Source organism: Schistocerca piceifrons, chromosome 1, assembly GCF_021461385.2.
Source record: "Schistocerca piceifrons isolate TAMUIC-IGC-003096 chromosome 1, iqSchPice1.1, whole genome shotgun sequence".
Taxonomy (NCBI): Eukaryota; Metazoa; Arthropoda; class Insecta; order Orthoptera; family Acrididae; genus Schistocerca; species Schistocerca piceifrons.
In genome coordinates this window covers 1,200,030,358-1,200,047,388 of record NC_060138.1, presented here as the reverse complement: position 1 = coordinate 1,200,047,388, position 17,031 = coordinate 1,200,030,358, and the positions used below count along the sequence as shown (strand labels likewise).

The following is a 17,031-nucleotide window of genomic DNA, read 5'->3' as shown; positions in this document are numbered from 1 at the left end:
CACGATGTGGTAGAGCATCGAAGGCAGTGAGTGATGTGAATAAGGAGACCATTGATCAAATCATCCAAAATGATAGATATGTGGTGACAAGACTCGTTTGTCATTTCAGCAAGCTGTCGTGTTGTTACACATCTGTCATTTTGGATGATTTGATCAGTGGTCTCCTTATTCACATCACTCACTGCTGTCAATGGTCTACTGCATCGTGGACTGTCCAGTAGAGAGAAATCCCTTCTTTAAACCTCTGCAACCACCACTGGATACTGCTGTGATCCACTGTGTCCTCCCCATAAACAGGGAGCAACTTCCTGTGAATCGATATGGCAGAGTCGTTGCGGTCTTGAAGAGGAACTCCATCACCCGACTGTTGTCGCAACCTGACATGTACTTCACGGTCCATTAAGTCTCACCTGTAAATAAAAGAAAATACTTTTATATACCAACTTATAGCTAAATATTCCAAGTATGTTCACAAAAAATTTCATTCTCCTCCTGCAAAAACTAAAAAAAGTTAGAGATGACTGTTGTAGGGAAGCAGCCTACTCACGCTGTAGTAAATTCACATCAGTCTTTCCATTATGTGCCAGCCAGTCTGCTGTAACTAGCTCTGACGTCATAGATGTTGCGCAATACTTTTAAAATCAAGTAAATAACCCTGAAACGGTTCTAGCGTGTCAGGAGTAATACTAAATTAATATGTGTTGAATATCAGTTCGATAACTTTAACCATTTTCGAAATTTGGACATTTTTCTGTAAAAATCATTGGCGCAACAGAAAAGAGCTAGAGATTTAAAAATTTATATTTAGATTCCTTTTTCATAATTATCTAATAGAAACAGTCTTCTGGATCTCACAAATTAAGATTTTAGTTGAAATTCATGATTTTCTGGTTTTTGTCTTAGAAATTAAGGAAGCAAGATAGATTAAGTAGGCGAATAAATAAGGCTAGGATGTTTAAATTTAAGTAGAATGGAGATCCGCTATAACCATAAAGAGTGAGAAGTTTCATTTGAATAACTATAAAACTATAGCGATAGCGTATCTGCAAAGGGCAAGTTCAGAGCTCGTCTACTGCGTGCAGTGTAATTAAATTAATTCTCTCGCCCAAAATATTTTACTTAGCCACGTCAGACTTTCAATATGATTACTTACCTGTGTGTTGAATGCACATTTAAATTGAGAGCTTCATTTGCCATCAGCAAAAGAAGCTATGATTTATTCAGTAACTTAATGTGGTGCATTACTAGCCAGCGGCTAGTTGGGAGAGCCGATTTGATCAGGCGTTCCCTTAGCCGTCCGCACCGCGGCTTTGTATATAAGAACGCTGCGCGAGGAAGCAAGGCCCCAGTTCTCTCCAGATGCTGAATAGCACACCATTTGTGTCGGGAGTCGCGTCGCGTCGGTACCATTGCTATAAACAGCCTCGGATGCCGTATTAAGTTACTCGGGATACGCGTAACCATGAAATCATTTTCGAGTGAAGTGTTAATTCTGGGATGACTTTAATTATCTATCTTCAGTTTGCGTATGTCGTATTTTCACGTGCCGGCGTGGGACAGACATTCTACCATTATTTAGTGTGGCGTTTGATGAACCTAATCATTAAATTATGGCGAGCATTCACTTAAACATTTAATTTGGACAGTTATAGTTGCATCAGCCTATTAGACTCTGAACTGCTCTGTTAGTCAGATTGTGTGGATTCTGTTTTTTTTTTTTTTTTTTTTTTTCATCTGTGACTTTCAGAATACAGAGAATTTTTAGAAAATCGTTTTTTGATTATGAATCCCAGACAATCTCCTAATTTCTCAGAGCTATAAGCGTAGCTATAAGTGTGTTTCTCAGATGAAGTGGGCACTAGGAATTCTAATTACAGGCTTCACGTTTTGCTAATCACTTTCTGGTTGCCAATATTGTAGTTAGAGAGCCAGTGTTGAGAACGGCAATAGACAGCATAAATAATAGGAACACTTATATAACAATTAATTCAACCACCCGCCGCCGCATATATGGTTAATCGGCCGGGAAATGTATCTTTTCTACATTACAATTCTAAATTATATAATAACAATTTATTCCACTAGCCGCCCCACACTGCAAAATTTTTTGAATGCCATTTGCATACTGGGTTGGTAAAATAGGACTTTACTACTTTGGAATGTTATAGAAATTTATTGAGATAACTTACAGAATTGGTAGATGTGTCATTCTCTAGCAAACCACCTCAACTTTGACATAAGTTTCAAGTGCCATTATGGTTCGATGTGATTTCCATTTGTGATTTGGCTAATATCTCACTTGTAATCAGTTTCTTCCCACACTTGCTGCAGCAAATCGGGTGTAAGCTGTGCAACAGTAGTGTAGATTCAATTTTTCAGGTTGTCTAAATTGTTTGGTAAGGGAGGCACATACACTTGGTCTATAATGAGACCCCAGAGAAAGAAATCAAGGGGTCAAGTCTGGGGAATGAGAGGGCCATGCGGTTAGCCCGTCATGGCCAGTCTGCCGACCTGGAAAGCAATTATCGAGGAAACCTTGAACTTCCATGAGGAAATGATGTGGCACACCATCTTGCCGGTAGTAAACCATCCGATATCTCGGTCATCCTTCATCGATCTATGTCAAACAGTTGTCGCAGAGTTCATTTCATGAAACCAAAACACACAGTGAGCAGGCTGTGCACCACTGAAAATAGCAATTTTATCTGTGCACTATGCTGGTGCTCCTGGTGGCGGAATGGGGTAATGATGCCCTACATGATTCAAACTTGAAGTTGTTTGCCACAAAGCAGCACATCTACCAATTCTGTAAGTTATCTCAGTAATTTTCTATATCATTCCAGAGTTGTAAGTCCTTTTTGACACACCCTGTAGTTCGTCCTGTTCTTGGTAAATTTGTTGTAACAAACATTTACTGTATGCAATTTATGTAATATTTAACTGAGACTGTTACTTTTTGTTGTCAGTTGTTTGAATTTCTTTTAAATGCCATGATGTTAAGTGCTCCAATTATTTCAAACATAAAATTGTGAATATTTTTTTTGCAGAATAAGTTAAGTGCCCCATGTGTGAAACAGCTGACAGTAATATGTCAAAAAATTTCTGATGGCCTTTATACTGACAAGTGTCCATTAGCCACAATTACAAAACAGTTTCTGCATAAACATACAATGCCTGAGAAAAAAGCCATGCCATTGAAAAAGCTGGAGCTATCAAAGAGTCCTATGGAAGGTAATATTATTGTTTTCAGATATTTCCTTTCTTGTCCAATAAAACTTCTCTATGATGGTTAGAGAAATTTAAATTACATGTATTGTCAAATAATATGAAAGATTAAAAAAGTAACTACTTTTGGGTAAATGCAGTGGTCAGATGAGCCCCACTTGAAACTGTTATTACACCAAAGTTTGTAGCATTTAAAGCCTGTTACACACCATGTTCAACACAAGAAAATGAGCACCAACAAAACAATATTACCTTGGGTGTAAATGATACGCAAGTGTCAGCAAACAATATCCAGTCCAGATCATCAAAGGAAGCTTGTGTGCTCTACACTGCAGTACTTGCCTGAATGTGAGCAGCACGGAGAGCAGTCTGCTGTTGGCCACATACAAACTATCTTTGTTACGGAACATGAGTAGTGCAAATGATGGAGTGGTCAGAAGAGATTGTTATGATGCTAATAGAAGAATATCAGAGTGCACATAATATTTTGCTTCTGTATTCCAACTTACCTCAGTGGAAGTACAGTGTTTTTACACTGATAATTTGTTTTGTTAACATATTCTCACTTCTTAGTGTTACAGCAAACACCAATAGCACAATTGGAGCGTGTTGGTCGTCAGTTACTGGATGAACGCTTGCAGCAGCGTCACACTGGTGAGCTGGTTGAAGCCATGTCTCAGTTGGTGGTGTCAGATACGAGACCCCACTGTCGTGGGATGCTTGTCGACTGGTTAGCAGCTGTTGAGCCTGAAGTTATTGGCTCCTGTCCTCAGTTACAGGTAAGAGCACTGTGGTCAGTTTTACAGATGATTATTAGTTTGTGTGAAAGATTATCCTCAAATATACCAAACTTAGCTACATTTTTGTCATCATAATTATAACAATTTCGCATCAGTATTAAGAAAATGTAATGTGCATTATGCACTGAACAGGTAGTACCCAACAACTAAACCTAATTTTTTGTCGATGATCTAATTGTTTTGGGTGAGACTGAAACAAAGATATGGACCAAACTGGATCTTTAGTGTGAGGGAGATACAATAATGAATCTTTAAATCAGCAAAATGAAGACAGTTAGTTTGGTGTCATGTAGGATCTCTGACAGCTCATCTTAAAATTAGAGATTAAGAGGTGGATGTGGTTGCAAGTTCAATAGATGGATAGTGTTGTTTCCTATGCAACATCAATTAATTGGAAACAGAATACAGAAAACTTCTAAATTCTTCCATGTGGTATATCAGATACTTGAGATAGAATATTTGCACAAGCTTCTAAGATCGATCTGCACAAAACATACCCCTTATCTGTAGTAACATATGAATTAGTAGAAGCAATAGTTAATGTACAGAAACTGGCCATTCTCGGCAACAGAAATGCCTGTTGAAAACAAAGATGTGTTAAAATGAGGAACGAGTGTATTGAGATCGGAATTGGAAAGAAGCCTGCTGGAGACACTTGAACTGCAATGATGACAGTGATAGCATATGAAGAAGATAGCTCCCCCACACAACCCTTTGGGCCTAGTTTTCCCAAGATCTCCTGGGTATAAGACAAAGAGAAAGATCTCATGATCACTGGGAGAACCAGTCACTTGCAGATCTTAAAGCTTGAGATGCTGACTGCATCAGAGAAATGAGCAACAGGGCGGGAGGACAGTACTTTGTTTACAGCATAAAATGATAAAATTCTACCATCTTTATATTCAAACTAATAGCAAATCAATTTTTTTTCTGACAATATACGAACTGCAGGTTCTAAGATCAAAAATGTTTCCATTAGCCTTGCTGCAGTTACTCACTTTCACTTGAAAAGCTAAGATTTAGGTGGTACCACATAAAAAGTGAATACTGATTTCTGAAGGAAGCCAACAATTCCATGTAATCGTACTAAAAATAATTTATTGTCTGCCACAATCACTTGTTGATAACCTCAATGTTGAGTGGCCATAAGCTCCTTTCGTTCTGCCACAAGTGATTTTCACTTGTAATAGAAACTGACAAGTGTAAATTTGTTTTGATAAAATAATACATGATTTCTAACTGCCTGCTTTTATCTGACACATGTGGAAGTCACATTTTGAAAGGGGAGAAAAAACACCAGAAAAATGGCATTAAAATATGTGGTGACATAAAGCCTTCTTTAAATTATTTGCAAGGGTGGAATCAGATGTGATAATGGATTGGGGGGGGGGGGGATGAGGAAAGATTATCGCTCACCTATAGCTTATTGGTATATTATTAGGTAGCCATACCGCCCCTACCCCTCCATATCTCTCTCTCTCTCTCTCTCTCTCTCTCTCTCTCTCTCTCTCACTGTGTATAAATGTCACCTTTTAAGTGTCCACCCCTGGTAGCTGAGTGGTCAGTGTGACAGAATGTTAGACCTAACGGCCCGGGTTTGATTCCCGGCTGGGTTGGAGTTTTTCTCCGCTCAGGCACTGGGTGTTGTGTTGTTCTTATCATCATCATTTCATCCCCATCAACACGCAAGTTGCCGAAGTGGCGTCAACCCAAAAGACTTGCACCAGGCTAACGGTCTACCCGACAGGAGGCCCTAGCCACACGGCATTTCCATTACCTTTTAAGTCCTCGTTTGACTACTTCTACTGAAAGCCAGCTCTCTCACTGCCCTGAGCATCTTAGGCCCTCCCTGTTGTTACATCCATTTTCTCAACTAGTAAACATTCGGTGTTACTGCAGCTGCAAATGGGTGTGTGGGTGTCTTATGTGGTTGTCTGAGGTAATGTGTGTATGAGCTCCAAAGCTCGGTAATGACTCTTTGCTTTTGTGAGTATTGAGCCACCATGCATCCATCATCTACAAATGAGTGGTTCCATCATCTCATTTTCATTTCTTCTGTTCAGAGAGATGGATTATGTAGACGGGATTAGTAAAAACAGAATTGCTGCCAAGACTCAATTATTGCATTTTGCTGGGTCAAACAGAAGTGAGGATGAGAAACATGCTTGTGCTAAATGAAGGAGTCTACTACCCTGAAATCAATATATTTACTTAAGGTTGCTTGTTTTGCTAAACAGTGACATATGTTCATGTGTGGTGTTCGGAAAGGGCTACTCGGGAAAGTAGCTTTACAAATTTCAAATTTTGTGCATTTTCATAAAATGTAGTTTTTTTTTATTGTTGTTTTCATATTTTATTGTATGGATGATACGATATTGTCTTTATTATCAGTCACATTTTGTCAATAGTAGTTGGGAATCTTCTAACTCAACATCTGTAACAAAAGTGTGTTGCTAGTTTCTAGATTTTATCAAATAATGATTAAAGTAGTCTTCTGAGTGCCAAATTTGAATAAATTTCTGTTCACTAATATGTGTTTTCTTCAGTAACTGAATCCAGCGCATTAATGATTTTGATATACAGCAGCAGTGTGACAAACATTGTAGCTCATAATATAATATAAACGTATATCTAAAAACAAAGATGATGTGACTTACCAAACAAAAGCGCTGGCAGGTCGATAGACACACAAACAAACACAAACATACACACAAAATTCAAGCTTTCGCAACCAACGGTTGCTTCATCAGGAAAGAGGGAAGGAGAGGGAAAGACGAAAGGATGTGGGTTTTAAGGGAGAGGGTAAGGAGTCATTCCAATCCCAGGAGCGGAAAGACTTACCTTAGGGGGAAAAAAAGGACAGGTATACACTCGCATACACCCACATATCCATCCGCACATACACAGACACAAGCAGACATCTGTAAAGGCAAAGAGTTTGGGCATTGGAATGGCTCCTTACCCTCTCCCTTAAAACCCACATCCTTTTGTCTTTCCCTCTCCTTCCTTTTTCCAGATGAAGCAACCGTTGGTTGCGAAAGCTTGAATTTTGTGTGTATGTTTGTGTTTGTTTGTGTGTGTATCGACCTGCCAGCACTTTTGTTTGGTAAGTCACATCATCTTTGTTTTTAGATATATTTTTCCCACATGGAATGTTTCCCTCTATTATATCCATATAATATAAACGGATAGATAAAAAATGTACCCACTAAGTGGTGGCAGGGGCATGTGTGCCTCCCCCCCCCCCCCCCCCCCCCCCCCCACACACACACACACACAAGGATGTAACCTGAAGGAAGATAAATGTATTATTCACTTCCTCTCTTAGTCATTTATGTGGTTACACAGTGTTCTTACTATTCATATTTAAATTAATCTGTACTTACAGGGAGAGGTCCTCAGCAGTGGGATTGACTTTTTGGAACCGACTGTACGAAGATGTAGGTTGAGATCACGGGTATCACACCCTGCAGCCATTCACATTGTTGGGCCCTCACATGCATGTAATTGACAAAAAATACTGGAATTTTGTGTGTTGCTCAGTAGCATTAAAAAAAGTAGTGTTAAATAGACTGTGTGGTGTAATGAATAGTGTAATTCTTTCACATGGAAAAGGGTGTGGGGTTTGAATCTTGTCAGGTACTTTAAATATTTTTAAATTTTTATTGAGATGAATGTGATCATTTTTTAATTCAGTTAATTGGTTTAAATGTAGTTTTTTATTTCTGTTCGTTTGTCATGTCGTTTTATTCATCATATCAACTTCCTCATTTGCTCTCATTTTTCTTCCTATCATTCTTTTTGTGCTTTAAATCTTTCTTCATGTGATTTTAATTAATTTTTTGTATTAATTTTGATTTAATTTATTTTATTTTATCATCCTGTCTTTCCATAATTTGCTTTAATATTGCTTTACTTGCAATGCCATCTTTTGTTTAAATCTTGACCTGCGATATTTTGTCCATAGTGCAATAGGAATTTAAGCTGTTTTGAATGTCTGTATGATGATTACCATTAAAAAGTATTGTAACAAAAAATACACATTTGACTCCATTAAATAGATTATCCTATCTTGTTTTTTTTTTAACCAATAGATTGGCATTTTCAAATACTTAAATATTATAACAGGTATATATACTTATAACACATACACAAAACTTCAGAGTGGATAAAAATGACACGAAGAAATAAACAAGAACAAGTGAAAAAACTCATACGGTAACTAAAATGATGTGAGAGAAGACTAGAAATAAATAAATAAATAAATTTAAACCAATTAAGTGAATAACAATGATGATTAGTGTCATTTCTACAAAAATTTAAAAATAAAAAAAATAAGAAGCACCTGATAAGATTTGAACTCGTGACATTCTGCATGTGAAGGCCTTACCCTATCCTTTACTCCACACAACCAGTCTATAAATCACTGTTTGAGTGTTGTGTAAAATTCTGAATTCTTGTTTTGTTGATTACTCGCAAACGAATGCTCACCAGGATGAATGGATGCAGGGTGTTATATCTAGGATCTTAATCTACATCATGGTATAGATGGTTTCAAAAAGTCAATCGTACCACTGGGATCTGCCCTTGTTAGTTATGTTTCAGCTGTTGGCAAGTGTAACTGTTCTATACTTTTGTTCATTTAGTGATAACTTATTTTATTCATTAGAATCTTTGCAAAAGGTGAGTGTTTAAATTTGTCATATCTGCAGATGCAGCTGTTATTTTCAAAGACAGAATGTGGCAATAGTGGAGTGACACAAACTTGCCGCCCATATCTTCTGACACTACTAGCCCATCGAGCTTCTTGGTCGACTCTGTTCCATTGTGTTCAGAGACTGCTGAATAAGTTTGAAATGAGGTACTTTTTTAATTTGCTTTTTTCTTACTGTAATAAATGTAAGACTGAGTAGATAATATCAGTACTACAACTTAATAACTATTCATCCTTACGAAGCATTAATTTTATAATCAAAAGCGTTACTTGTTACTTATCAATTTTTATTTATGTTTGACATATTTTGCATTATGTGAATTTGATGGAGATATTTTATTAGTGTCTTTCAACCAGCAGTAAATATAGGTAATATTTTATTGTATTATTTGCATGAACACAGGTATTCCTCAGTTGGTTTTGCTGCTCTTACAGTGGCTGGTCCTGGCGGAGGTTCGAGTCCTCCTTCGGGCATGGGTGTGTGTGTTTGTCCTTAGGATAATTTAGCTTAAGTAGTGTGTAAGCTTAGGGACTGATGACCTTAGCAGTTAAGTCCCACAAGATTTCACACACATTTGAACTTTTTTTTTTGCTCTTACAGTGGCTGTGTTTGCAGATAAAATTGTCTGCTTTATGCAGACAACTGTTTCTTCATGCAAAGCCAAACAGGACACAAAGGCTCTGAAACATGTTTGAGTTTAAATAAAAAAGAAGATTGTTTACCTAACATGCAGACCTTACATCGTGTAATCTGGACACACACTCTTTTTATATAAATGTTGTTGAGTTGCTAATAGAAGAAAGGGATGTCAAAATCAGTGCCTAAAGAAATGTTGACACAGTACTGTGGTGGCACACATTTATTTACATTGTTACTTGATAGAACACTAGCGCAATTGTGCAACAGCAGAATTAAAGTGACACACTTGATTAGTGACAAAGAAAGGCTAATAAATCCTTACATGTGTGACATAATGAAAATGAGAATGAAAGTACGGGGGCCTTTCTCAATCAACTGTCCACATCTTTCCATAGACATCAGGGTTCAAGCAGAATATTTGTAAGTTTCACTTGACAGTCATGCGAACAAAGACAACGGGACAACAGCTGTTGGTGTATATCATAAGATGGAGAGGGAATTTACAGCTGATTGTGTCCTTTCTGAGCAAATGCTCTCACTCGATGAACATTCATGTACCTCTTGCTGCCTGTTACTTGTGGCTGTCTTCTGACACTGACAGTAAAGGCACTACTAGTAGACTAGCCTTGTGTGGACATTTTAATGCTTTTGTGTGCAGTAATATATGCTTTGTGTAAATGTACACTCCTGGAAATTGAAATAAGAACGCCTTGAATTCATTGTCCCAGGAAGGGGAAACTTTATTGACACATTCCTGGGGTCAGATACATCACATGATCACACTGACAGAACCACAGGCACATAGACACAGGCAACAGAGCATGCACAATGTCGGCACTAGTACAGTGTATATCCACCTTTTGCAGCAATGCAGGCTGCTATTCTCCCATGGAGACGATCGTAGAGATGCTGGATGTAGTCCTGTGGAACGGCTTGCCATGCCATTTCCACCTGGCGCCTCAGTTGGACCAGCGTTCGTGCTGGACGTGCAGACCGTGTGAGACGACGCTTCATCCAGTCCCAAACATGCTCAATGGGGGACAGATCCGGAGAGCTTGCTGGCCAGGGTAGTTGACTTACACCTTCTAGAGCACGTTGGGTGGCACGGGATACATGCGGACGTGCATTGTCCTGTTGGAACAGCAAGTTCCCTTGCCGGTCTAGGAATGGTAGAACGATGGGTTCGATGACGGTTTGGATGTACCGTGCACTATTCAGTGTCCCCTCGACGATCACCAGTGGTGTACGGCCAGTGTAGGAGATCGCTCCCCACACCATGATGCCGGGTGTTGGCCCTGTGTGCCTCGGTCGTATGCAGTCCTGATTGTGGCGCTCACCTGCACGGCGCCAAACACGCATACAACCATCATTGGCACCAAGGCAGAAGCGACTCTCATCGCTGAAGACGACACGTCTCCATTCGTCCCCCCATTCACGCCTGTCGCGACACCACTGGAGGCGGGCTGCACGATGTTGGGGCGTGAGCGGAAGACGGCCTAACGGTGTGCGGGACCGTAGCCCAGCTTCATGGAGACGGTTGCGAATGGTCCTCGCCGATACCCCAGGAGCAACAGTGTCCCTAATTTGCTGGGAAGTGGCGGTGCGGTCCCCTACGGCACTGCGTAGGATCCTATGGTCTTGGCGTGCATCCGTGCGTCGCTGCGGTCCGGTCCCAGGTCGACGGGCACGTGCACCTTCCGCCGACCACTGGCGACAACATCGATGTACTGTGGAGACCTCACGCCCCACGTGTTGAGCAATTCGGCGGTACGTCCATCCGGCCTCCCGCATGCTCACTATACGCCCTCGCTCAAAGTCCGTCAACTGCACATACGGTTCACGTCCACGCTGTCGCGGCATGCTACCAGTGTTAAAGACTGCGATGGAGCTCCGTATGCCACGGCAAACTGGCTGACACTGACGGCGGCGGTGCACAAATGCTGCGCAGCTAGCGCCATTCGACAGCCAACACCGCGGTTCCTGGTGTGTCCGCTGTGCCGTGCGTGTGATCATTGCTTGTACAGCCCTCTCGCAGTGTCCAGAGCAAGTATGGTGGGTCTGACACACCGGTGTCAATGTGTTCTTTTTTCCATTTCCAGGAGTGTATATGTATGATCCCTTTTAATTTACACTGCCTTGTCTTTTTGCAACAGTCTGCAACTGCATGCAGCTAGTAATGATTTTTTGTATAGTGTGTCCCTAGAAGATACACAACTCAGTTAATTTTATCTTAACACCCATTGCAAAGACTCTGTTTAGTAGCACAAAAGGTCTCTTGTTTCAAAAGGAAAATTTGTGTAGAAAACGGTTAAATTACAGGGAGACAGTAAGTCTGACAAGTACTTGCCTTCCAGAAGGTGAAATTCCAGTATTGCTGATACACATATATGAATATATGGAAAACTATCCTAGCTTTTGGAGGTGTTAGTTCCTTCCTAATCCTGTTGTGTAGATGAGGGGATACACAAGTGAAGGGGGAGAGTGCTGGACTCAGTTCTATCTCAAGGATAGTTCGCTGGGATACAATGTACCAGCTTCAGTCCATGGATGAAAAGAGGACAGAGTTAACGTCCTGTCTTCTTGGGGTCAGAATGACCTGCTTCTATCTTCTAATCATCCCCATTACTCCCTGAGGAATGAGCTAATAGTTCTGAAAGCTAGACAGTTTCATTGTCTCTTTTATGTGTATTGGCATTACTGGAGTTTTGCCTCCTGAAGGTAAGTACTGACAAACTATTCTGTCTTATTGTAATTCAGAAAAGTATTTTTGTCCTGCATATACAAGATAAGCTGTTAAATTTCCCTACAGCTCTTTCAGTATTGTAAACTGTCATTTCCTTTGATTTACCTAAGACATGGATTATAAGGATCTTCATATATTTGTGGTCGTCATTATTATTGGACTCTGGGGAATTATTGTTAATGTCAACCTTAAATACACTCTTGATATTTATTTTTCATAATATCTTATGTTAACACCATTAGGTATCATCCTACAGCTGTTCTGGATTTCATGTGGGCACTCACTTGCAACCCCAAACTTTGGCAAGGACGCGAAAAGTTCACACCAAAGCATTACTCTCAGGAAGATGTTCTCAACCTTACACGAGAACAGGTATGATCTCATTAGAATAATGAAATTACTACTCTATGTTTATCAGATCTTTACTTTCAACTTTCTTTCTGTGTATACAGATATTTTTGATAGTATGACAAAGGAAACCAAGAGATAAAAGTAAATACTACTCAATATTGTGTTTTCCTCTCTTGCAGAATGCATTGTTCAGGCACAAATTGCTTTTAGTGGACCATGTGATAAAATCAAAGTATTATACTCACAGATGGTGTACTGAATGAAACAAGAAAAACTCTTAAAAGCTACAAAGTGACAGGGCACAGGTTCAGACAAAATCCACTCTAGAGTCTCTTAGGCATTGTGGTAAAGCCAACACACTTACAATAGAACCTCGCTAATCGGACCTCGAATGGTTCGACTTCCTGCTTAGTCTGACCATCCTACTTCTGGTGTTTTTGTTACAAACAAGGGCTGCTGCTACAGCACTTGTTGATGGCTCATAATCTGCAATATGCATCAGTAGGCAGTTGACCATTGCTAAGTGCAATAGTTCGACCAGTTTTAGTATGAAATAACTTGTTTCTAAATCAATCAGTAGGTGTTGCTGTGCAAGCATTTCTTTTATAAAGTAGTGACAGTGTGTAAAACTAAACATAAACATGTCTCTCTGTCCATACAACTGGATGTTGAGCTTAGTGACATGAGAGTGGATCAGTACAGCTGACGTTGACTGGACAACAGAAGCAGAATTAATTGATGACCAAATCATTGATGCTGTTGCTCTAACAACTGATGAGAATGAGAAAAGTGATGGCAACAAAGACAATGAACCTACGTCTCGAGTTCCACATACAGATGCAAAAAAATTCATTTGATATATCCCTTCAGTATGTTGAACAAAGATCTAAGTCTCCCTCAATAGCCATTTTGTGAATTAAGAAATGGCAGTGAATGTGACAAAATTAATATTGTGGTCTGCGAAGCGAAAAAACATCACAGAGTTTATTTGTCCTGCTTAAGAACAGAACATTTTTAACTCTGTGATTTCTTATTTTAAATAGTTAAGTGCAAATCAGTTGTGTGTCAATATAGTACTGTAATGAGGTATCTAATAAACTCTCACTCACAATAATAATATCTTGTCTTAAGATACTGATGTATTTTAAAGTACAGGCACTACCGTAAATTACTCTTGCGTGTAAGATTTTTTGTGTTTACCAATATTTTCTTTTTGGTTTGTTACTATTTTAACATGCAACAGTATTTCAGGCAGTATTTCCAGTTGAAGATTAAAGTTGTACTGTTCTGTTTTCTAATGTTACAGGCCAGTAAATAGGGCAGGTTTTGCACCTGGGTGTTCCACAGGGGTATGATTCTCATGGCAAGGGGTTGGGATTGGTAGTGGCATAGTGATGGACTAGAATGTTGTCAAGGTTGGGTGGGCAATGGAACATCACTTTAGGTGGTGGAAATATCTTGGGTAGGATGTTCCTCATTTCAAGGCATGACAATAGGTACTCAAAGCCCCGACGAAGGATATGGTTCAGTTTTTCCAGTCTTGGGTGGTACTGGGTGACAAAGGGGACTCTCCTTTGTGGCTGGTTTTTTGTGGGGGTAGGAGAACTGATGTTGTGGGGGGAAATGGCACAGGAGACCTGTTTGCAGACTAGGTCTGGGGGATAGTGCCTATCTGTGAAGGCCTCGGTGAGACCCTCAGCATACTGAGCAAGGGAGTTTTTGTCACTGCAGATACACCGTCCTCGGGCAGCCAAGCTATGGCCTCCTCCTCTCTGATGGCTCCATCCACATCTATGTCCACATTAAACCCACCAACCACCAACAGTACCTGCATTTTGACAGCTGTCATCCCTTTCACACCCAGGTATGGTATATATGCAGTGACAAATCTTCCTTGCTCTGCTTAAAAGAAGCAGACAATGGATTTCTACAGATGTATTTTCTTCTCACATAAATTATGGAAAAAGAATTGGAAATGGGGGAGGGCAGATGGTATGAATCTGACTGCAGAATGGTTTACTGCCACTGACTTATATTGTGCATAAGGATCATGAAGTAAGATAAGGAAAATTAGGGGTCTTAAGGAGACATATTCACATTAATTTTTTCCTCAACTCTGTTTGTGAGGGAAACAGGAAAGGATTAGCTACTAGTAATACATGGTACACTCCGCAATGGACAATGTAGATGAAGATACTATTTATATATTAGTTCAATGTACGGTTTCATTCAAATTGCTATTTCTTTTTGTGTGTGCACAGTTATTGGTGTTGGTGGAGTATATTGTGGAAGAAGCAGTGATGACATCTGGTGTTGGCGAATATCAAGACAAAATGGAACTGCGACTACCACTGATGTTACAGTGCTTGTCTCAGGATGAGGATCGAGCACTTGTTGCTCAACATTTAATTACAGTAGCTGCTGCAAAGAATGGGTTTGTATTAAACAAATATTATTTGAATGTGACATTTAGTTAGCTGTGTTGTGTCATTAGAAGTAAATTGTTTACAGGTTAATGATACAGATATTTTATTGTAAATAATTTAGGAGTGAAGCTAAGAACCCCCCCCCCCCCCCTCACACACACACACACACACACACACACACACACACACAGAACCTGTACACCTAACATGTGCCAGCTGAATAAACTGCATTGGTACTGCAGTTCTGCACAGCTTGACTGGTGTGAGGGATGATGACAGGTAAAGTGATTAAGGATAGAAAGGAGCAGGGAGTAGAGGAAAGGGTTGAGGAATGCACATGTTTGCGCATGCCCCCCCCCCCCCCCCACACACACACACACAGGTATATTCTGTAACCCACTGAACTCATTATGTCTTCTTTGGCAGCCCCTGAGTCACCTGTGGAAAAACCTGCCTCACACTATCTCACTACCCCATCACCACATCATGCATCCTTCCCTTAATCTCTTCACCCTAAAGAGTTGAACACCAGTGTACATATTGTCTTTTGTTGCATGTTCCTGCCTGTGTGGAAAACGTCAGCTATAGGTGAGTGATTGTCTTTCCTTTAATTTATGTAGTATTCCATGCAAAAATTTCCGTTGTTATAAAATACCATGGTGTAACACTTGGTAGAGATAAGAAATGGCATGACCATGCAGGCTCAGTCACGTATAAAGTAGATGGCAGACTTTAGTTGACTGGTGGAATATTAGCAAAATGCAATCAGTCTACAAAGGAGATTGCTTACAAATCACTTGTGTGGCCCATTCTAAAATATTGCACAAGTGTGCGAGACCTGTACCAAATAGCACTAACAGAGAATTTTGAATGCATATGGAGGTCAGCATGAAGGTCACAACTTTGTTTGAGCCATGGAAGAGTGTAACAGAGATGTTAAAGAAACCAAGCTGACAGACACTTGAGGATAGACATGAACTACCCCAAGAAAGTGTATTTACAAAGTTTTCAAGAATCAGCTTCAAATTAATACTCTAGGAATATACAGGGTGTTTCAAAATGAATACATGGGTTTTAAGGCTTGATAGCATTTATTACATTCAACTTACAGTTATAAAAATACATCAAATGAAAGAGCAACTCAAACAGATTTGTTTGTATACCCGTGCACAAAGGGTAGTGTGTGGAATGACCAAGAATGAATGGAAAAAATAATGAATGAGTGAGAGTCTATCACATGTAGTCCCAAGATATCAGTTCGTCCTTGTCGGTTGTAGTTGTTAAAAGCTCTAAAGCCTACAGACTACAGTTTATGTGCCAACTTCGCAAAAGAAATTTTGCTGTGTGAGTTGAAGATTTTCTGGATCGTGTTGTCTTCAGTGGTGAATCTACATTTCACCTAAACGGAAATGTGAACACACGTAATGTGTGTATCTGGAGGTCAGCAGATCCTCAAGAGTTGGTACAGTTGCAACGAGACTCCGCTCGACTTTTTCAGTGAAGCAACTGTAACTGGTGTTTCTCGTCTTGATGCTCTAGAACTACATCTCTTTCCTCAACTGGAAAAAGCTGAACTGCAGAATTTTATTTGGGAGCAAAATGGTGTGCCATCTCACTGGCATAACTCATCACGTGATTGGTTAAACAATGTTGTGCCCGACTGCTGGATTAGCCGCAATCCACTGGATGACAGAGCTTGTTTTATATAACATTCATATTCACACAGGTTCTGACCCCATGCCTTTGGGGGTTCATAAAGGATGATGTTTATATGTCTCCACCATCAGCTGATCTATTCAACTTCAGAAGCAGCATTGTTGCAACAATTGCTATCGACACAGAGATCAAGGTTTTGGAAGAACTTGCCTGTCTACTCGATGTGTGACGATGGTGCTGACATTGAACACTTTTAAGAAAAACTGTTGTAGTTGCTCTTTAACTTGATGTATTATTTATAATTGTAAGTTAAATAATAAATGTTACAAAGCCTTAAAATCCATATATTCATTTTGAAAAGCCCTGTATTACAGCTTCTGTAGGGATAGTGAAGACAAGATTGGATTGGTTACAGCAGATACAGAGGCATTCGCACAGTCATTCTTCCAACACTCCGTACTTCAATAGAATGAGAA

At 39.8% G+C, this 17,031-nt stretch overlaps 1 protein-coding gene across 3 annotated transcripts in view; it reads left to right on the top strand.

Annotated features, from left to right (window-relative positions):
- The window catches only part of LOC124781594 (integrator complex subunit 1), a 269,211-nt gene that overhangs the window by 210,997 nt on the left and 41,183 nt on the right, over nt 1-17,031 (top strand). For all 3 annotated transcript variants that reach the window (XM_047253875.1, XM_047253873.1, XM_047253874.1), the window contains exons 26-30: nt 3,048-3,231; nt 3,799-4,004; nt 8,738-8,886; nt 12,365-12,494; nt 14,735-14,907. In XM_047253875.1, coding sequence (XP_047109831.1) covers nt 3,048-3,231; nt 3,799-4,004; nt 8,738-8,886; nt 12,365-12,494; nt 14,735-14,907 — 842 coding nt within the window. The remainder of the gene's footprint in view (nt 1-3,047; nt 3,232-3,798; nt 4,005-8,737; nt 8,887-12,364; nt 12,495-14,734; nt 14,908-17,031) is intronic.